General features: G+C 41.6%; 1 protein-coding gene across 1 annotated transcript in view; it reads right to left on the reverse strand.

The window, feature by feature from the left end:
* Nucleotides 1-21,216, reverse strand: part of CNTN4 (contactin 4) — a 575,590-nt gene that overhangs the window by 113,824 nt on the left and 440,550 nt on the right. The window contains 4 exon segments of the mRNA XM_006026697.3: nt 1-3; nt 5-98; nt 1,996-2,098; nt 11,928-12,131. The exon segment at nt 1-3 is cut by the window's left edge and continues 91 nt beyond it. Of these exon segments, the coding sequence (XP_006026759.2) occupies nt 1-3; nt 5-98; nt 1,996-2,098; nt 11,928-12,131 (404 nt within the window).

The raw sequence follows: 21,216 nt of genomic DNA on the forward strand, positions 1-21,216 counted from the left end.
AGTTTAGGATTTCAAGAACTCCGCTGGATTTGTGTCTCCTGGCTTTCCTGGGTATTTGCTTTCCATCTGCTCTTCTCCAACTAATAGTTGGAACTGGGCTAATAATAAGAATAAAGTAAAAGAGCTTCACAGTAAAAGCCGTGTCCTTTTACTGGATTAGCTCATATTTAGAAAAGTGGAAAGACAGCAGTAGGTCTATTTCTCCAAAAGCTTTTACATAAAACATTTCTGATCATATTTTATAAGGAATACAAACTACAGACAGAAGACCCAGACCTCAGATAAACCACACACATGCACATCCCACACTGATGAAACAGGACTTGAGCATTGATCTATCAGTTGCCAAAACACAGGTCTTTACCAAATTACATGAACAGGAGGTCCCACAGCTAGCTACAACAGTAGGTCCTTTATCCTCTCCACAGGCTTTATCCTCTCCACAGACACCACATTTTTCATAAGCACACACAAACACAGTAAATGATATGTGCGGTTCAATGCTCTGGTTCCCTGTTCCCAAGGAAAATACAGTTTTTCTTTTGATCCCATGCTTCCTTGGGCCCAAGTCTACTCGTACCAAAGTTGAGGGGTTAGGTACAGACATTCAAAACGTCCAAGGCGGTATAGTTTAGATCAGTAGCAAACCAAAAACAGATTTGCCTTTTGGAGGGGGCAACAAATCTTAGACCAGGTTCTGTCAATTTTAAAACAGTCTGTGTGTGCTGAACTTCTGTTCTGTTACGGGTAGAGACTGGTTTTTGATCACTAATAATGATACAAGTGTAATGTCTGTACCCGGCCAGGGAGATTAAGTCTTGGCCGTATGGGCATGGTGCTGGTCTTCAGGGGTATAGCGGGCTCATCCAGCACCTGGGGCAGTGCAGGGGGAGTGCAAGATTAGGCTGACTCCTGGGTGAGGAGAAGGGCAGTTCTTACCTGCCTGTGCTTTCTGCATATGGAAAGCAGCTTCTGCCACTGCTTTTGCTATGGCAGTGCCAGTCCCAGCAGTACCAGCTCCGTTCACTCCCCTGCACCTCAGATAGGCTATAGGGCACAGGGCTGTGGCTGCTATAGCAAAAGGTCCCAGGGGAGAGCACCACTCTGCTCATCTCACTCGACCCTCACCCTGGGTATGGGGCTGTGGTGCCCGGCATCTATGGCAAGGGCTCTGCGGAGGGGTGGAGGGAAGGGGCAGTCCTGGTGCCCCTTCAAAGTTGGAGCAGGCAGCTTGCCCCCCCCCAATTACGATACTGCTGGCCTTGCTACAAGAACCATTCATCCGACAAATTGCCTCTTTCATAGAGTATGACAATGATGATGGTCATAACCTCTCTTTCCACAGCGTGAAGGCTCTCCAGCTCTCCAGGACTTATAGTCTTATTGCTTATGGCATGATTTCTTGATAGTCAGTTGATCAACCATCAGGAGAAAGCCCATCATTCACATTGTCTATACAAACCCGGTAAGCCGCAACCTAGCATTTGAAACACAATTTACTACCGAGTTGCTTTCTTGTCACCTATAGTTCCAGCAACTCCACTTTTCCCCTTAAACTATATAGTTATCTTTATCCTCTCCACAGACTAGTCATAGAGACTACATTTTCCATAAATGTAACACACAAGCAATAAATTATATGCGTGGCAATAAAGAGAGTTTTCATATATAAAACATGCACACGGTAAATTTTGTGTGACTATATATAGAGACCACAGATGCCCATCATTTGGAACTTGTGAACTATTTCAGGGTCCCACATATGATCCTAGGGAGAAAATGCACCTGGATGCAACTTGAAAAATACAATTTTATCTTTCTTCCCTTTGGCAATAGCGTTTGGGGTACCTGGGCAAGCCAAAAATACACTTTTGCCCAGAAAGGAATCTAGCAAATCCAGTAAATACAGCAAGAGAATAAAAATCCCCCAAACTCAAATAGACAGGACTATGACACCCATTCAAGCTATGGTAATAATAATGAATAAAAACTTACTTTCCCAAGGCGAAGCATTCCAGTTTCACAGTTGTTCCTTTTGCAGATGAAACCGTTTCTGGAAACTGCACTTCTATTTTTGGCTCATATTCACCCATCACCCCTGCAAACATATAATATGTGCTAAAGCTTGGTTGAATTTTGCAATAAATTCTCAAGTGTTGCTGTGCTAATGCAGAGCTGCTCTATACATCATTACTTGCCCAATTAATCTATTCATTTAAAACAGGGCCCATCTTTAACAGCCGTGTAAGTGTGGGTTCTTTTCCCATTTACTGCCGGAGGAAAATCTGCATCTCAGCTCCATACCATCTGCCAAAGATTAGCATTTCTTCATGGCTCTGTTACTTTTTGCTTTTGAATATTCAGTTATTTTGCAGGTAACTTGTAAAAGAAGGGAAGCCATAAGAATGTAGGATTCAACCTTGTTTGAAAAATGGGTGAAACAAATCCATGAAGGAAAAAAAATTAAAAGTGCTGGGGCTAAAGCAAGGCTCCCATTTAACTTCACAGATTTAGCTGCTCAGGGATCATATAGTGAGGGTATGGGTAAATTTTTGATCTTTTACTGCCCTAGTATATCATGCATTGTGGCAGCCTTTTGTAAAATTGTGTTAAAAATTGTGTGTGCATAAAAAAGCCATTATATTTATGATAAATTGCTACATGTCTGTGGAGTGCATCATCTTAAATCGGATGCATATAATTTCACTGATTGTGATTATAAACTAATTGATGATCAATCTGCATGGGTTCCTTGGTGGAGCACCATCCAAAAGGGGAGGATGTTCAAAAACAGGGATCCATCCAGCAGTTGTGGGAAGAGGGAAGAATACCCGATCAAGAAAAATGAGTGCTATCAATATGTGGCAACTCAGAAATTGGGCACCATGGATTCATACCAAAGTCGGTCTCACAAGTGAAGCAAATGTGTCTGAAGCAGCTCCGATGGCCCTTGTTCGCTGTATGTGTCTCTGCTTTTTCAAAAGTGCTGCATGACACAAGTTTAGAGATAGCAAGGAAAAGCAAGAAAGGCCCTTTAGCTCTGCTTTTTCACAGTGGGATGGTTTTATAGCTAAAGTGCCCACTATGAGTAGGTGTTAAGGCTAACATCAAATCCATTTTTATTCCCTGACCTGTATATTACCTGTTCTGATACAACAACAGGTTACATCACCCTCCTTCAACCCATTTGTTTCAAATAAGCACTGCTGTTATGTTATATATAAAGAGCACCTGCCACATAAAATCAGCCAGCTGAACAAAATATGTTTGTTAAAGATACTAATACTTTTTTTTTTTTTTTTGGCAGTCAGCGCTGTGCATCAAGGAACTCACAATGTCACTATCCGAGGAGGCATTACAAGAGGATGCCCGCAGAGAATTATTAGGTCTACTATTCTTCAGCACTTTGAACTGTTGAGATATAGGCTGGGATGGTAGCTGCTGCTATTATTAATGTTACCCAATACTTCTCATTGTAAGCCTGTTTTCAGTTCCTTAAAAAGTAGCCAAACTAATCATTCCAGGTGAAATTTTCCACGATAGGTGTCTAAGATGCTCTAAATCCTATAACCAGACCAGTGAGGTAAGAAGAAAGTACTGAATCACAATTTTCCCCTCAGACAGTGCACGTACACACTTCCCAGGGCTGTGCGAAGCTTCAGGTGCTGATTTGATTTGGAGGAGATTTGGCCCGATTCCATGGCCGAATCTCCAAATCCGAATCGAATCAGGGGATCAATAAACAGGTCTGAATACATTTGAAGCTGTGTATCTTTTCCAAAGATTCGGACAGAGTTTTGAGGATTCGGGCAGTCCCCGACCGCTGCAGTGACCTTGGGGGCCTTGTGGAAGAGCCCCCCACATGGTGCAGGGCAGCAGGGGGGCAATGGGGATTGCCCCCCATCTGCAGAAACAGTGAGTATGGGGTTTTGGGGGTTTTTTTCTTAAAGAGCTGGAGCTGGGGCAGGAGGGGCAGCCATGGGGTGGGAGCTGGGAGAGTGGGTAGGGGATGGGCCTGGCTGATTTGGGAATTCGGCTGATTCGGCAGTAGCCAAATCTCCAAATCAGATTCTGCCAAATTGATTTGGGACAGTGATTTGAATCACCGAACCGAATCACTGCTCCCCAAATCGGCAGCGAATACCAGCCGCTTCACACAGGCCTAATACTTCCCCTATTCTGGAACTACAGTCTAACCCAAAATATTCTGTCACACTGAAGGGCTCGGCAAGAAATCAAGGCAACCTGCATTATTAATATGCTGTTCACTTGATGGATAGGAGACAGGAATAATGCAATAAGGGGTGGCAGGAAGCATTACATTTTAGCTGTCTCTTCCCCCATTTCTTGCTTGGAGCTGAGGTTTACATTGCATTAGCAAATTCTAAATCCAAAGTGAACAAAAGAAATGGACAGTGAAATGTGCTATCACTAGGCACAGGAATTGGATATTATTACTCCTCTTAGCTATGATTTTTTGTTAACTGCAAGAGTTGTTCTTTTCTTTGCAAACTAAACAGCCTAGCACCTGTTTTGCTATCAAGATTGCCAAGCCCAAGCATTTAAAAAACAGTGGTCGGACCTCGAAAAATCATGAGACTAGTTTAAAAAAAAAAAAAAAAATCACAAGATTTTAAGTAATAAATGATACTTTGCATTTTCCCCCCAGTTTTTTTTAAAGCCTTTCTGGGTCACATTTTTCTAGCTTTTCTTTGCCACCATGACAGCTACAAAACGACTCATTTTAAAACAACCCCCTCCCCCCCCCAAGCTTTTCTTCAGAGCTGGGGCTAAGAAAAAAATCACAGACTGCAAAAGCTGGGTTAAAACCATGAGCTGCCAACACCTGAATCTGCCATTTAGATGTGTTTTTTGGAAGAAAGCCAGTCCCACTCTTTGAGACTGCAAACAGCCTTGTAGTCTTCAACAGATATGCAGGAAAAAAAGTCAAGGTGATCTGGTGGAGCTAGAGTAATTAAATGGCTGGAGGAATTAAATGGCTAGGTGGATTCACAACCACTACCCAAACTTGAAGAAGGCTGGAGGAGTGGGTACACCATGACCAAAGGACACTGCTGCCTCTTTGCAGTATGGAAGTGGAAGATCTCCTTTGCTGGTTCCCTCTATGAAATCATTGTGTGTAAGGCACAGGTGGTGAGATTTGGCTTTAAATGTACTGCAGCTTGCATCACCCATTGCTGAAGGTGGCATGTCCCGCTGTCTTATGGCCTCAGATAACTGCTGTAGTGGGATCATTTAGGCTTCTTAACTAATTTTTCTCCATTGTACACAGTAGAAGATACCAGTGATTTATATAGTTATTGGTTAATGCTGCTCCCACAGCAATTACAACCTACATAACAGGTACGTGGTGATTATGTTACAACCTGTGTTTTCTGTGCATGGCTAGGAAACAATGATTGTAGATGAGAGGTCTGTGTAGAGTTCATTTTGTCACAGATGCCTTAGTCCTCCTGCTGTTCAGGGGCGTTTTAACTTGCGGCTCATTTGTGGTGGGGAAGGGAGGGAGAATGAAGGCCAGAAAAGCAGACGATGAGTCTGAACGTGCTGTACCTGAAGGCTGTGATACACTACTTATTCTAGGTGTTTGCAACCCTTTCAACTTCCTGACTTCAAAAAAAAAAAGGTGCTTTTTGGATTTGGTTTTATTTTTTTTTAAGCCTTGAGGATTTTTGCAGTGAGTTGATTTATTTGGGGGAAGTGCTGTGCTTTTTCTGGGAACACCTGTGAAATGTTCAAGTTTAATTAGGCCATGCAGCTGGTACTGATGGTGATTTTATTCCACTCGACTTCAGTTCTCTTCTATGATTATTGGTTTATTTGGGTGTAATTTTTTGTTCCTTAAGGAGCCCCAGCAAGATGCATACTGTTGTGCAAACGATTCCTGTGAACACCTGGGCACTTTTCACTTCAAATGCGCTGCCAGCTGATAGCTAGTGCTTGAACTTTTAACAGGGGAGTTGAGCAGGGGTGACAGGGACATTTTTTTTGAGGGTTTGGTAGAGAAAGCACCTCTCTTGTGCACTATATGATCATGTTTCACTTGGAGTCATTGGATATAGATAATCCTCAGCTGCCCAGTTGTACGGGGGCTGATGGGAATCCTTACCTTAGTACTACCCCATGCATTTGCCTACTACCTCCACCCTGCTCATTCTGCATAGGAGGAGGAGGACTTGGTTTAGGATTAGGATTAGGTTTAGGATTAGGCTTTAGAGTAAGACCAGAAGAGAGAAAGGGGTCCCATTTCAAAATGAATCATGCAACGGACATATTCACAAAGGGACTTAAGCACATTCCTAAGACATAGGAAGAGGATGGAGGTACCTCCTTCCCTTAGTCTCTTATATTTCACAGCCTAGAGGCTACTGTACACATATGGTTTATATCCCTTCCCCGCCTATTTCAGACCAGGGGTAACACTACATGGTACATAAAATATCAATTTATATTTTACTTATAAAATATATGTATTTTGGTTTAGCAACCAAATGAAAAATCAATTTTTCACACATTCTAGTGCTGGGGCATTTAAGGAGCCCATCTCGATGGTGTCACAAATTATTTAAGAGGGGTAAGGTTAAAATATTTCATGTTAAAGAGCTTTGGGTGTCTATGCCCTGTGTTTTATACAGAGCCAAGCACCTTGCTAGCATTTATTTAATAATGGCAATCACTTCATTTTCCAAGTTACCTGACTCAGTATTTTCACATACTGAATAATCAACAAATGAATTGTTTTTCCCCAAAAATGAGTCACAAGAAACAGCCCACGGTAACTTTTTTTTCCTTCCCTTAGATGCAAAAATGCTGCTCTTGAGAAGAAGTGGATTGAGAAAACCAGGCTGAGGTCTGGCTCTGCAGAACTGGTAGGGTGGCTCATAGCAGTACAACCCCTGAAGTATGACTTTTTTGGAGTAACCACCGCGGGGGGGTGGGGGGGTGGGAAGGCAGCTCAATTCTTCTGCAGCCTCCCTGGTGAGACTGTCAGCAAGCTTGCCACCTAGCTCCAGGTATTCTCCCCTGACCATCAGTCTTTTTGACACTGTAGATGTGGACCAGGTCTGAACAAGAGGCTTAGAGCTGAAAGATTTGGAATCTCAATCCCAATGCTTTGAGAGGCTTAGACTCTCATAATAATAGTTCAAAGTATTTTTTATACATAGCCTGAAAGATCTTTTTGCATTTGATGTGTAAAGAATATTCTTCACACCTACAGACCTCACACTGGCATATTAAAGAAAAGAAGGGGGGAGAACAGGCTGCTCAGAGGGAGCCATTAAAATTTAGAGAATTTATACTGCTGTTAGGAGGAAGCGAGAATAAAATACAGGAGGATCTGTCTGAGTTTATGACAGGGCACTAATCTTTTGTTTTAAGAGCCTGAGAAGATGTCTCCTGTACCTGAATAGATTATCATTCCAATCTGATCAGTAACTCATGTCTTTAATCAGTCGTAATTCCTAGAGATGCACGATGGACTACATGTATACATTTCTAGACAAGCAGCAAACTACAAATGTGCAGTTTTAGGACTCGCTGCATCTAATTTTTTTTTTTGAGTGCTGTAGTTAAATCTCAGACAGATCCATCATTTATCCATACACATATTATGATAGTTGCCCACATAAATCCGGCAATGCCTAGATGGGGTTTAGCTGAATGTCTATCTGGGAGGAAATGTTTAACGTGGATAGTGGAAAGTATCTTTTTGTAGCACACAAAGTACATTTGATACCATATTTGTCATCATACAACAACCTCTGTCTGCTTTCAGCTAGAAACAAACAATTTGGGCTAATATAGATCAAGCTGACTGTCTCGACAAAGTCTACTCCTACCACTGTTCCTATATCCTCTTTGATATTTTCATTCCCCAAGGAGTAACTGCTACCCAAGTATTTCAAATACTTGACTAATGGGTTAAGAAGGCATCTTCTGATTCCAAGAACAGGAAACCCAATTTCAGTCTGCAAGAGAATATATGACTGGTTGCCAAAAGCCACTAAAAATAACATCAGGAGATTTACAACCTTGGAGCCTTGGAAGTAAAAACAAGTAAATGAGAAACAAAAGACTCAGGTGTGGAATGCAACCGGTCTATAGGAATCTGATTTGATTCTAAACACCTGGATCCTTTCCCTTGACTTCCTTCTGGTTCAAGAGCATGACGCTTTGCACCAAGCTGTGCTATTTTAAATGGCTTAAAACTTATTTCTGCAAGACGATCACATGCAAGTAATTGCTAAGGGGATAACGAAAAAGGATTGCAGATACGCAAATCTGATCCAGGAGTAAGACAAGTTTGCAAAAAATTACTGCTGTAAATGACTCCCGGCCCTAAACCATCTTAAAAACAACCTAGAAGGCAATTGCTAGTTTAATACTGCAAACCCAATTTCATCTGAGGGCATGGACATGTCACAAGCTTGCTACAGAATGATTTACCTTAGATTTTACTCCTTAGTAAATTCCCATTGGGTGCGTCTACACAAGATGTTTGCTGAGGAGCTACCTTATTAACTGCACAGTAAAATGTCACCGTCTGCATGTGCAGTGCTATTCGGATGGACTAAACTAATTAACTCCATCATAGGATAGTGGGGCCAGACACAAGTACCATCCTAAGATGGCATTATTTATGTTGCTGCAACATATGTGTAGATAGTGATGGGATTGGCTGGAGCGTGAGGGTGCTTCAGTGTGTGGGCGGCTTGCACTGAAACACCCTTGTGCCCCAGCCTGCTGAGCCAAGTTGGAGCAGTCCTGGCCGGCAGGCTGAGCCCTGGGGACCACTGCCAGCTGGGCTGATCCACCCTGGCTCGACATGCTGCAGTTCCAGGTACACATGTGAATGTAGCACCCAGGAGCAATAAACTCTGGCATGAACTGTGCCAGAGTTTATTCAGCCACATGAATTGCACACGTAGATGTGCCCATTGTAGTAAGTGGTAGATACAACCAGTTCTTCCCAAACTGGCTGCCTGCAGTATGTGTTATAACAGCACCTGACCACTTGGTGGTAGGGGAAACAGCGGGTATGGAGCAAAGAGCCACTTAGGAATGGAACTAAGTACCCCTGAGGACACGGAACTGGCACATCGGAGTGGGGTACATGGGACTGAGTTACTGCTGCCCCAAGCATGTACCAGTAAGCATGCCCAAGGCAGACAGCTTTAACAGCTTTGTGGTGTATGCTCAGGGCCACCAGGATTTGATGGGTATAGAATGGGAGTGAGGAAGTGGGGCATGCTTTATAGGGACAGAGCTTAAAAGACACAGCACAGAGCTCATAGCTCCAAGACAGAAGGGGCTTTTAAGCCATCTTTGAGCTCCCATTCCCTGGGTCCTCAGGTGCTCTGGGAGTTGGAAACCCTGAGGTCTTCTCTAAGTCCCAGGTCCCTCCTTGACTGCTGTAGGGTTGACAGTGCTGTGTGCTGCCATCCTGCCTCAGATATGCCCCTTCCAATCTCATCTCTGGGTGCCGCTGAACCTGAATTTTTCGCATCTGGGTGGGTCACAGCCTCTGAATTATGGGTGAACCACTTAGCTGTCTGCTAGCTCCAAAGAGTGCTGCTTCTCTGACCAGCCAGAGCATAGATGCAATCCTGTGCAGCTGACTGGAGGAGCGACACCCTTTGAAATAACCACTAGAGCACTTCAGCAGTCCCGTGCAGCTGTTTGCTTGTGGCTAGTATGCTCCAGCCTAGTTCGCAGGCTCTCATCTTTGCAAGGGGCTAAGGAACACTGCCAGAGTTTCAAGGTTTTATTGTACTCTGCACCACTCCTTGCAAAGGGATCCTTGGAAGACAGTCTAAAGGTTGTCTTCCACAGAGTTTGGGCTAAAAGCATCCTCCAAGGGCATAACAGGTAGGTTTTAGTTTTCCTTTATGCTCCTCTAGGTCTGTAACCTAGAGTGGTAGTCAGGCCTTATGCTTGCATACAGGTGAAGAGACTTTCACACTTAATTCAGCCTATGTTAACTAACCTTTCTTCATTTTGGGAGGGGAAAATGGTATTCTATCCTTGAAACATAAGGAAAAATACTGTTACACAGCTACATGCTTAGTAGCCTACAGTAGATAGACGAGTAACAGCTTAGGATACTGCAAGTTGAATGGAAGAGGCACATTATGAAATGTGTCCATATGACAAGGTCATTTAATTTAAATGTTATGGGACTTCACTTATTGATCAATTGAGCTCTTTATCTGCTAATGTAATGACAAAATTTTCCAATCTATCACATATAATTTAGATGTACTGGACAAGTTAAATATAAAATCAAACTACAAAACAAGATGCATTTCCTAGCAGAAGTATGAATACTCTAGGATTTTCATTTCTCTCTCTCTCACTGTTCTTTAAGTGCTGCAAACATCACGTACTGGCTTCTTTCCTTTGATGTGCTATCTAGTGCTTTAAATCCTGATTTTATTGCATCACTCAGCATGGTGTCAGAAACAGAACAGGAAATGAGTTTAAGGAGAGTTTGCACGCAATGCTAGCAATACACTTAATTTCAAAATATAAAATTAGCTCATCATCAGTCTACCTGGCAATCTCTTGCTAAAATGGCCATGATAGCACTTTTTCTGTTTACCCCAGAGCTCCTCAGAGATTTAATTAAAGTTTCAAATCTATAATAAACAGCTGAACGCACTTCAAAGGGCCCAGAGAACATTTCTGTGGATTACCTTAAGAAGGCAATCGGACCCTGTAAACATGGTAGGAAGTGTGCAGAGAAACAGTTCACTTGGCCAGTGCATGTTACAGCCAGTACCGGTGGTGATCATCGTCACAGCAAATCAGTAGCAGGCACAGAGCCCGAAGTAAATGGGAGCAATTTCAGACACATGGCATGGTTTGTGTAAAGTGGAAATATAGAAGATAGGACTCAGATAACACAAGCGTTCTTTTTCTTCTTCATACGTGGAAGACTCTAGTGGAGGAGCTGACATATTTTAATTTGTGACCTTTTCTTTCACATAATGGGTAACGTACTTTGGATTCAAAATGTTAAATTCTTCTGTCACTTAAACCGGTTCTGCTCCATTGACTTCCATGCAGTCTCCTGGGTGTGTCTGAGAGCAGATGTGACTAATTTGCCTAGCTCAACGTTCCTAACCTAGCATAGTAGTTACTCCCAAACCTATAAACTTGCCATGCATGGAAATCCTGTTAACTTCAATGGGATTCCCAGGCAGAGAGCTGGCAGCTTTGAGACTATTCCACAAGGGATGACACTGGGAAGTTTTGGGTCTTCAGACAAAAGATGCTTCCAACAGTAAGTCCTACTTGTGCGGTAAATGTGAATGGAAGGCTTAAATTTTATCCTTTCAAGAACCACTGCAGTATCATGAAATATAATGGTGTGGGCCTGCTTATAGTGCTCAAAAACTAATGCGATGCAAAGCAATTCTCAGCATAAAATCAGAAATCTTGTTTGTTTTTTTAACTTTCTTTTCCTTTTTTTTGGTATTATACCATTATTTACTACTAAAAACAGCATTTGTTGTCTTGGGAAATATTACCCATGTTAATAGCTTCCAAAACATCAAAGTGTTTGTTTTTCCTTTTGAGCTTCATAAAAATGCACAGAGCGACAGCATATCCAGACCACTAAAATCTCTTTACTTCTCTGACCTTGCTGAAGCATCCCCAGTTCTTGTTTTATAACCATCTCCTGATGTTGTGGCCTCTCCCAGTGACAGGACATCATTCATAAGCATATATTAATTAAAGAAAAATACTAAGTTGTGTGAGGAAGAACTACAAACGGAATCAGAGTTCTTCAGATCCTTGGTGAAACTCTGTGAAGTTGAGACTCTACCTGCGCCTAGAAGTAAAACCATTTAGTAATACTGTTGCAATGACTAGTTAAAGCCGTAAATCAGAAGTCTTACCATCATTCCTCAGGATCAAAGGAGTCGGAGGTCCAAGCACTTTGTTATTTGTTACGGTGTTTGTCACCACGCAGGTGTAGTTGCCCACATCTGACGCCTCCACTTTAGCTATGTATAAATTCCCAGTCTCTTGAGAAACAAAGCGACGATTATCTTGCTGCACAAATGATGGGTATTCATTGAAGATCCATGCATAAATGAGTTCTGGAATTGGGGGGAAAAAAAACCCAGGGATGATCAGTGTTAACAACATCTTGGTTATTACAGTTATTTAGTGGATGGCTCTATCTTGAGTCAGAACTGAAAATAAATTTCCCCTGCCTCTTGCGGTTAGGGTAGGGGGGGCTTACTCAGAATTTTTTAAGATATAAGGGTGTTTCAAAAAGCAACAGCAGTTTTGAAATAAAACCAATTTGTGCGCAGCGAGTGGAAACCTGTGCAGCAGCAAGGAACATGGATGGTGGCTTTGCCAAATGCACTGATTGTTTACAGCTATGGAGAGAAGCGAAGTCGTTCAGTAAGTGATCCACTGCTCCCCAAATGGTTTTATTTTGAAATTGCCCGGCCATTCTGAAACACCCGTATATTATTAAAAGGTTCCCATCTCTAGGATTGTGGAGCTAATATGGACAGAGGCTGCCGTGCCTTTCAGAGTCTGCAGGTAGCTCAAGTGTCTCATTGCTTTTCCAAACTAAAACAGAAGGAAATGAACAAGAACGGTTTTTTAAAAAAAAAACTTGTCACAACAGCATAGCCCGTTTTCTCTCATCATGAAGGTGTACTCTGGCCTTTCTTTCTTTTCAAGATAATTTATACCAGGACATGCCTAACCATGCTCTCAGAGGCTGCATAATTAAATTCCGTGGAATCTTTAATACACCAGTTTATGTAGCTATAATCCTCCATGCAATTAGCTAATACTCTAGTTTAACATAAAACATCTCTTTAAGTTATTGCACAGATTCACAGAATTTGAAACCGAAAACTTAAAAATAGTGAGAGATGCTGCAAGTGGCTGCACAGCTTATAAGATAGGTTAATAAAATATAACCCTATTATATTTATCTAGACTAATACCCAAACACACTGAAAATGCTTGAGGAATTACAGTGAGTAAAGATCTCTGTAGCTTTGTAAATGAAACACTAATTATAGTAAAAAGCATAGTCTTTGTTTAATACTCTAATGAGTCATAATTGTAGTTGACCTCGACTACTGTTACGTACATTAGGAAATATACCCTGTTCTAATGCTCTACTATTTACACACGGAAGAAGGACTAAGCAGCAGATTGCTGGTGGTGGGGTGGGGGGGCGTTATTTTTTTACAAAAGAATGATAAAATGTCTGCTTAGACTTTTTTGGAAGATATGATAATTACCTTTATGTGGGAATATCTAATCATTGTATTTACACATGTGCATCTAATTATAAGTAACCCCATGCTGATGTCAAGAGGATACTCAGAGTAAACAAGGTAACACTTCTCAGCAGGCTTATTATTTTTTGCAAGCATTTAGGTTTTTTTTTTTTTCCCTTTTTTTAATTTACTCTTGGTGAACAATTAACTTGTTTCCCTCTAGAAGCATCCAACAATAGACAAATAAACATTTCTGCTTTAGAATGCAAAGAGAGGCTTTTAGCTTTGTGCGAATCTCTACAGACCAGATGCCCCTGCTAAGAATTGGGAAAAAACCCCAACAACCTCTAACACCACAGTGTTATGCAGTGACTACCAGCATGCTGAATTAATAATCCATTCCACAACGTGTGTGGCTTCATTTCAGTGGCCATTTTGAAGCCCTGAATAGGTAGACTGCAAGGGTACAGAAAGCAAAGTGGGTGTTCAGAGGAACAGATGTGCTTGTATGGCCAGGGGCATGCAGGCTAATCCCTACGAGGAGAGATTGAGGGACCTGGATCTCTTCAGCCTCCGCAAGAGAAGGTTGAGAGGCAATCTTGTGGCTGCCTCCAAATGCAACAGTGGGGGACAGCAAGGAATAGGAGATGCTCTGTTTACCAGGGCACCCCTTGGAGTAATCAGGAACAACAGCCACAAACTGAGGGAGAGCAGATTTAGGTTATACATCATGGATTATTTCTTTATGATGAGGGATGCCAGAATCTGGAATGGGCTTCCAAGGGAGGTGATGCTCTCCCCTGCCTTGGGGGTCTTTCAGATGAGGCTAGATATGCACCTGGCTGGGGTCACCTAACCCGAGAGCTCTTTCCTGGGGTCGGACTTGATGACCTACCGAGGTCTGTTCTGACCCAAACTTCTACAAATCTATGTTGTCTACAATAGGCTGAGCTGTGCTCCTTCTTTGAGCTACCAGACTAAGAGTTTCTTGGAAATGAAGAGCAATTTGGGATTTTTCTTTTTTTATAGTCCTGCTTGAGGCCAATAATTTTCAGAAGATAGATTCGCAGTTCTTTCTGAACAGTCAAGATCCCTCTAAACTATCCCAGCCTGAGTTCCTAAAAAATAAGTCACTGAAATCACTAGCCCTCTTTGAAAACCTTGGCTTTAATAGAGATGACTAATTAACATCTCTGTCTTTTTTATTATCCTCAAGTAAAACTACAAAGAACTACAACTAAGAATGGCTTTAGCTACAAGGCATAAAACAGCCAGCTCGAGTCACCTGTAATATTTAATGCAATTGAGTGCTACTATTAATGGTTTTCCTTCCAAAATAAAATCATTTTGATTGAAGAATTATAATGAACTTAAGTATTATAAGGAACAGAACACAAATCAGACCAGGGAAGTCCTTCTCCTTGTATTGCAACATGTAAATACATACTGTACCACACTCAGCTTGATTTCCTTAGAGATCTCTGCAATATTTATGGCTTTTCAAACTTGACGGATTTCTTTTGATAAGGTTTCATGTACTAATTGCTCTGGAAGTGACAGACAGTTCACATCCCATAGGCAATTTGTAACAACCGAGTAAACAAATACTTAAAATACAGTCGGAAATAGCTTTGGTGATTCTGGTGAGTGACTGAAACACTAATGTAAGTTATAACAAGGTGCCTACCAGAGCAAAGGATATACAGTAGCTGAGCAGATCCTGGTTTCCTCATTATTGACTATATTATTTATCCTTTGGGGATTTAAAATGGAGTTCTGCTTTCTAATATACGTCCTTTCTCATATAATTTTGGCTAACGGAAAGTGTTTCATTTGCCTTTCTGAACGACATTGAATAAGATCGCTCATATTTGATGCACTGTTTTAATCATGTTGAGCCCAATTTACAACTGATAAAAATAGGCATAAATTCCACTGGCTTTAATTCAGTTGATACCAGCTGAGAATCTGGCCTTTCTACATAGCATACCTTTTCCTAGGAAAATGTACTGTCCATTAAGGCCAGTGCTTTAACAGCTTGCATTACCATAATAGATAATCACACCGGCCAAGAATCTCAAAGAGGTTCCTGGCAAATTCACCCTTTGGCAAGAATTTCAGTCATGGACTGAGGAAAACAGCTACCATATCTGACATTTCAAGGCAACAACATCATAGGCTTCATATGTGGTATCTTTATTTTACATTAATCATCACCTAAAATCATCTCTGGCTGCAGGAGGTTAAAACAGAACCTTTTCTCACTGTGTTGACCACATTAAGAGCCCTTTCTGCGCATACAAATGTAGGCTGCTGACCAGCGAAAAATGATTGCTTCAAGCTTACTTTGCTTTTGGCACTTTTGTTACATGCTCAGGATACTCAGTGCAATTGAAATAAGCTTATCGCATGCCAAGGCAAGGAAAGCAGATTTCCTTTTTGTCAAAGAATGAAAGTCTTTGCGCACAAGGTCACAAGATATTAGGACCTGCTCTAAGGCTCTGGAGCAATGAAGCAAAGATGACACAGATATGGAACAGCATGTTAAACTCTATAATATCCCTCGGATACAGCAAGGGAGCCCTTGGAAAATTGAAGCACAAGTGAAGAGCAGTGAAGAGAAAAGTGGGGAGCACATTATGTTAGCAAAGGGTTGGTCTGACTCTGGCTGAGATAAATGGTGAAAGAAAAGTGTAGAGACACTTTTTACAGAGATGTAAATCGCAACCAGATTCAATGTGATGACAGACAAATGCACCGTGCATGAGTATTTAAGGATGCTGTTCATTTAGCAAGCTGGAAAATTTCACCAGAAAAGGTAACTATCATAAGCTTTTAGAGCAAGTTCAGTCACACAGGAAGAGAGCATATTTCAGGAATATTTTATGTCATGGATTAGTGATCAGTAGTGGAACATGATAGACCACGTACTTGAAGCAGAATTTAAAATTCAGAGCCTCTCTACATGTGCAGGTAAAGGTGTAATGAGATCTAATGTGCAATGTCCACGTGTGCATGGCAGAAGGCACGATTGTGGGATTGCAATTTAGATCCCATCATACCTTATCTCTGGTGCAGGGGGAGCCCAGAATCACGAGCCCGGGCTCCCCTTGCACCAGCTCCTGTGGCTACAAGCCCTGCAGCCAACAGGGCTCGCAGCGGGAGCTGTCCCCATTGTGAGCTTTGTTGGCTGCGGGACCCACAGCAGGGGCTGCAGGGCTTGTAGCAGAGGCAGCAGGGTGAATGCTCTCATGTGAGGTGTGGGATTTGCAGTGGCAGCAGTGGGGACAGCAGTGAGCCCTGCAGCTGCTGAGGCTCACAGTGGTGGCAGCATGCTTCCCATTGAGAGCCCTACAGTTGACAAGGCTCACAGAGGGGGCAGCACTGGGAACGCTGATGCCACTATGAGCCATATCTGCTGCGGGGATGGCAGTGGGTGGGGGCCCCTCTGGCTGGGGGCCCCTCAGTTGATGGGACTCCCAGCCACAGGGGAGCACTTGGCCACACATTGAATTAACGGCATGATTAGAACAATCTATGAAGTTATTACATAATTTTTGTTGAATAACTTTGTAGATTACTGCTTGTTTCATCATGCCATGAACTGGTTGAACATGTAGCTGGGTCACAACTTAAGGCGCGATTACCGGGTTAATCATGTGCCCTTAAGTGTAATATGTAGAGAGGGTCTCAGACACATCTATCTAACGGACACCATCTTTATCCCAGATGAAAGCTGCATGAAAAGTTTTGGTCTCCGTGGACTATTTCTAATATTCTGCATCCTTAGGTGTAAATAACAACACATTTTTTTTTATCACCTTCATAAACTCTTATCCTATGTGCTCTTTTCTTGGGCACAATAATTTAGCTTAGCATGAGGTTAGACTCTGTTTAGACTGCGAAATCAGATTGCTAAAATCTGGAACAGCTAGCAGCTCCTGTTGACTTTACTCACCACTTTTTAAAAACAGTTATTTAATCTATTTAAATAAGGATTTCAATACCTTAAGGGATTCATTTTTTTTAAAGCTCCTCTCAAATACTTTCTCCTCTGACCCATGCACAGTGTAGAACATGTTGTCCACCAGCCTCAGAGCTCCCCCTTTTGTCTGGACACATCACGGGGCACATCGGAGGCTACAGACACCAGCAGACAAAGGCCAGCACTGCACCAGATCACAGGATGGCTACATCTTGGAACTACCTTTACTACAGATGGTCTAGCTGTGATCACCATGGAAGTACTGGAGAAGAAAGTGTACAGCCAGGGAATCAGAAAGCAGAAAAGAGCAGGAAGCAGCGGTAGAATGGGGAAGGGAGAAGGATAGAAACCTCATCACTTTTTCTGCCCTTTGTGTCTTCTCTCTGCTGGCAGTGCCTGAGTGCTGTGTCAGACCCAAATCTCCATGCCTTCCAGCTGATATATCATCTGGGTCACTACCTCCTGCTTGGCTCCTTGGAAAGGCCTTACATTCAGACACAATCTTATTCTGCCAGTAGTATCAGTTCACATTCTATAATTGTACGTAGAAAATGCAATTTCTTCAGGAACATTTTTACCTGTGAGAGAACATTTCGGTGCTGACGTGTTTACTTTGCGTTCTCTGATGGAGCCAGCTGCGGTACAAGAGCTTGGACCTTAATAGCTCTGTTGTACTGGTTGCATATTATTGCAAACCCCAGATGCAAGCTACAGGACTTGTGCTTTGTTTCAGCCTGGCAGAGGTTCTGTCGGTCACAGCCAAAGCTCTCCCTAGGATTTTTTTTTTTCCTTTCCAGGGTGGAAAAACAGACAGGCCAAATGAATGTCCATGCCTCCATTAATCCTTGACTCCCAATAACATTGAAAAGGTCATATGGTTTGTAAGTATATGGCTTTATATTCTTTACCCTCCCTTAAATGCTTGACATTTCATTGTCTGCTAGATGTACTAAATTGCCAACTCCAGCCTTTGGGTTGGATTTCAGATTCAGATACGAATGTATTCATTGCAGCCAAGCCGAGTTACTTTCCTATGTTGTGCATACTACGATGTGTATATAACAATAGTAATAACAGCTAGCTCTTCTATAGCACTCTATGAGGGAGGTCAGTACCACATCCCCCTTTACAGATGGAGAACATAAGACTGGTAGGGAAATAGTTTGTCCAAGGTCACCCAGCCAAGTGGTGGCAGGGCCAGGAACTGAACCCCAGTCCTCCCAAATTCCAGACCAGTGCCCTATGCTAGAGGACACATACTAGAAATCCCTGCTACAAGACAGCTGGTATGCAATGGGCAAACAGCATCATTACTGTACATGAGAGATTTAGAAGGTGCCCAATGCCCATCTTATTTGTCTTCTCCATTTGGTTCACAAGGTTGTTGCTAGGAAAGTGTTCTTTCTTCCCTTTACTATTTCACAAGAGAAGCTAAGGCAAAGGGCCTTTCAAAGCTATAGACCCACTGGACTAGTGTGGTTAAGGCACACCAGCTTCTGTAGCCCACAGGAACAATGTGACTAGCATCCCATCCAGCCATCTTTGACTCCTCTGCCCAAATGGCCAGGTACCCATTTACAGCTGGGTCAACTGGGGGTGACCTTTGGAAGAAGTCTAGAGTGGGCCCTGAACTCACGGCTTTGGAGCCATAGCAAATATGCCAGCCTTAATTCTCTGCCACTGCTGCCCATGTTTAAGTACTGCTTACAGCTATTTATTTCCAGATCTGCTACAGTAAAGTTTTAGGCTTTGTTCTGTTTTCCTTTGAACTTTGTGCTCCTGCAGATGTGCTCATGGCAATGTGGCTTTGAGGCAAGCCCATGTGGACATCTTGTTATCTGAGAAATATCTTCAGCAATATGAGAAATGAATGTTTAAACCACACTCCACAACGTGACTTTCTGGAAAGTAGGCCACATGCCTAAAGATGCTCTCCTTCCCAACTGTGTCAATCTGGATCTAGTCCACTGTCTGTACATAGGTGTAAAGAACGTAATCCAGAATATTTCCAAGGAGCACTTGCAAAACATTATTTGCATTGCCCTTCCCTGCCGTGTAAATTAGGAGTGCCTGGAGACCTTTTCTTTAGCGCAAATCATTGATTACATATGTGGCTCTTAAATGAGATAAATGGCATCATCCTGTTTTTTTAATGTATCCTTCTCTATTGGCTTAACTGCTCCCTGTCTGTACAACAGGCCAGCATCTGTGGTATTCATACGGCCCTGTCACATTTACATTTGGATGACAAGAGACTCATTCTATCACTTTTCTAATTAATTGATGAACCTCACTATTAAAAGTGCAAGACTCATTCAGATATACAAACAAAAGAAAATGTGCTGGCATATTTTCTACACCAGTAAAAGAAACCAACTAAAAGAAAGCTATATTGAATTTTGAAGCAGTCTCTAATAAGGTATATCAAAATATCAAAAACATTACTGAAAGCTGAATAGGAATTGTACTTCGAGTTATTATTTTAATTAGACCAGATGACTTGCCAAAATAATGTTCTCCGAGGCTATACACTCTTTTTTTCTTATTGCCTTAGCATATACAAAATGTACACCTTGTGTCTCAAAGCACAAAGAACATTTTTTGGTCCTGCTTTTAGACAAGAATACACTTTCTACAAAGACAGGTTTGTCACTGACAAAATTTAGAAGGTCTATGTAGTGATTACGGGAGAAGCTATTAAAACATCAAGATTACACTTACCATAAAACTAAATGAAGAGTAAAATTCTGAAATAAATATTAGTAACAAATTAGGGTTCGTTTATAATTTTTAATAAGAGCAGTGTGGTACAATACACAATGTTGGTTTTTACAAGCTTTACCACAAGTTAGAAAGATAAATCTGATCATTAATGATTCCTTTAATTTAATATATTATCATCCAATATTTCATCCTCAACAACTGGGGAAAAATGTTCCTCACCATGAATCACAAGCCTTGCAACATTTGCTGTGAAATTTCATACACATAAAGATAAATGGATATAAAAACCATGTTCTACCCATCTAAATCATTGTAGAGTACCAGTCCCAACTGCCGCAGATCATAATTGTGTTACTGCAGGTTTTGGGGCCTATTCTGTATGACTCTGAAGTGAAAAGGTGAAGTTTACACTTTTATATTATTAGTATTTACAATCAGATTTGTTGAATTCAGTCACAGAAGTCCATTTTTATTGATCATATATTTTCATAAAATTGTTATTGCTAACTCTATTTTAAAGGCTTAAGAGATTTCCAGAAGCTATACTACCTCTATTGTGTGGTTGTGTAATGCTTTCTAGCCTTACAGTAGATAAATGCCTCCCAGGTAAAGTAGATTGGCAGAAGCTCCTTTTCAGCTTCAGATAGTTTAGTTTTCTCCTCCCTGAAAGGTAGGGATGGAGGCTTCTTTTGTAGATAACCCCATAGCAATTAATCTAGATGATCTGATAACAAATCTGGTATTTGCATTGGTGACACGTATTTATGCATAGTAGGCAATCAAATCTATACCCTTATGTTTGTACAAGATTCAGATCTAATCACACATTTGCTGTTGGCCGTATTCTGCCCTTGATTCGGGCATAAATGCCCACTGAAAACACCTGCATGAACCAAGGCCATGCTATAGTTCTAGGTACACATCTGATAAGGTTTGGATCATTAACAGTACTTTATAAAATAAAAGAAATGATAAGAAAGCATCTGGTTTCATAATTAGAATATGCTTATAAATTCTCAGAATTTGGTGTCACAAGCCATGCTCTCAAATCAGATATGTGCAAAAAAAAATGAATATGGTCCTTTAAGACACTTGAGAGAGCATGTGAAAGCCATGTGGACTTTGTGATTAGTTTCTCATTGGCAGAACAGGGTTTGGCCATTTGTTTAAAACCTTGAGTCCCAGGAGGACAGTTGTTGTGGAAAAAGCATTTTCCAGCTG

This window comes from Alligator sinensis, unplaced genomic scaffold (assembly GCF_000455745.1).
Source record: "Alligator sinensis unplaced genomic scaffold, ASM45574v1 scaffold984_1, whole genome shotgun sequence".
NCBI lineage: Eukaryota > Metazoa > Chordata > Crocodylia > Alligatoridae > Alligator > Alligator sinensis.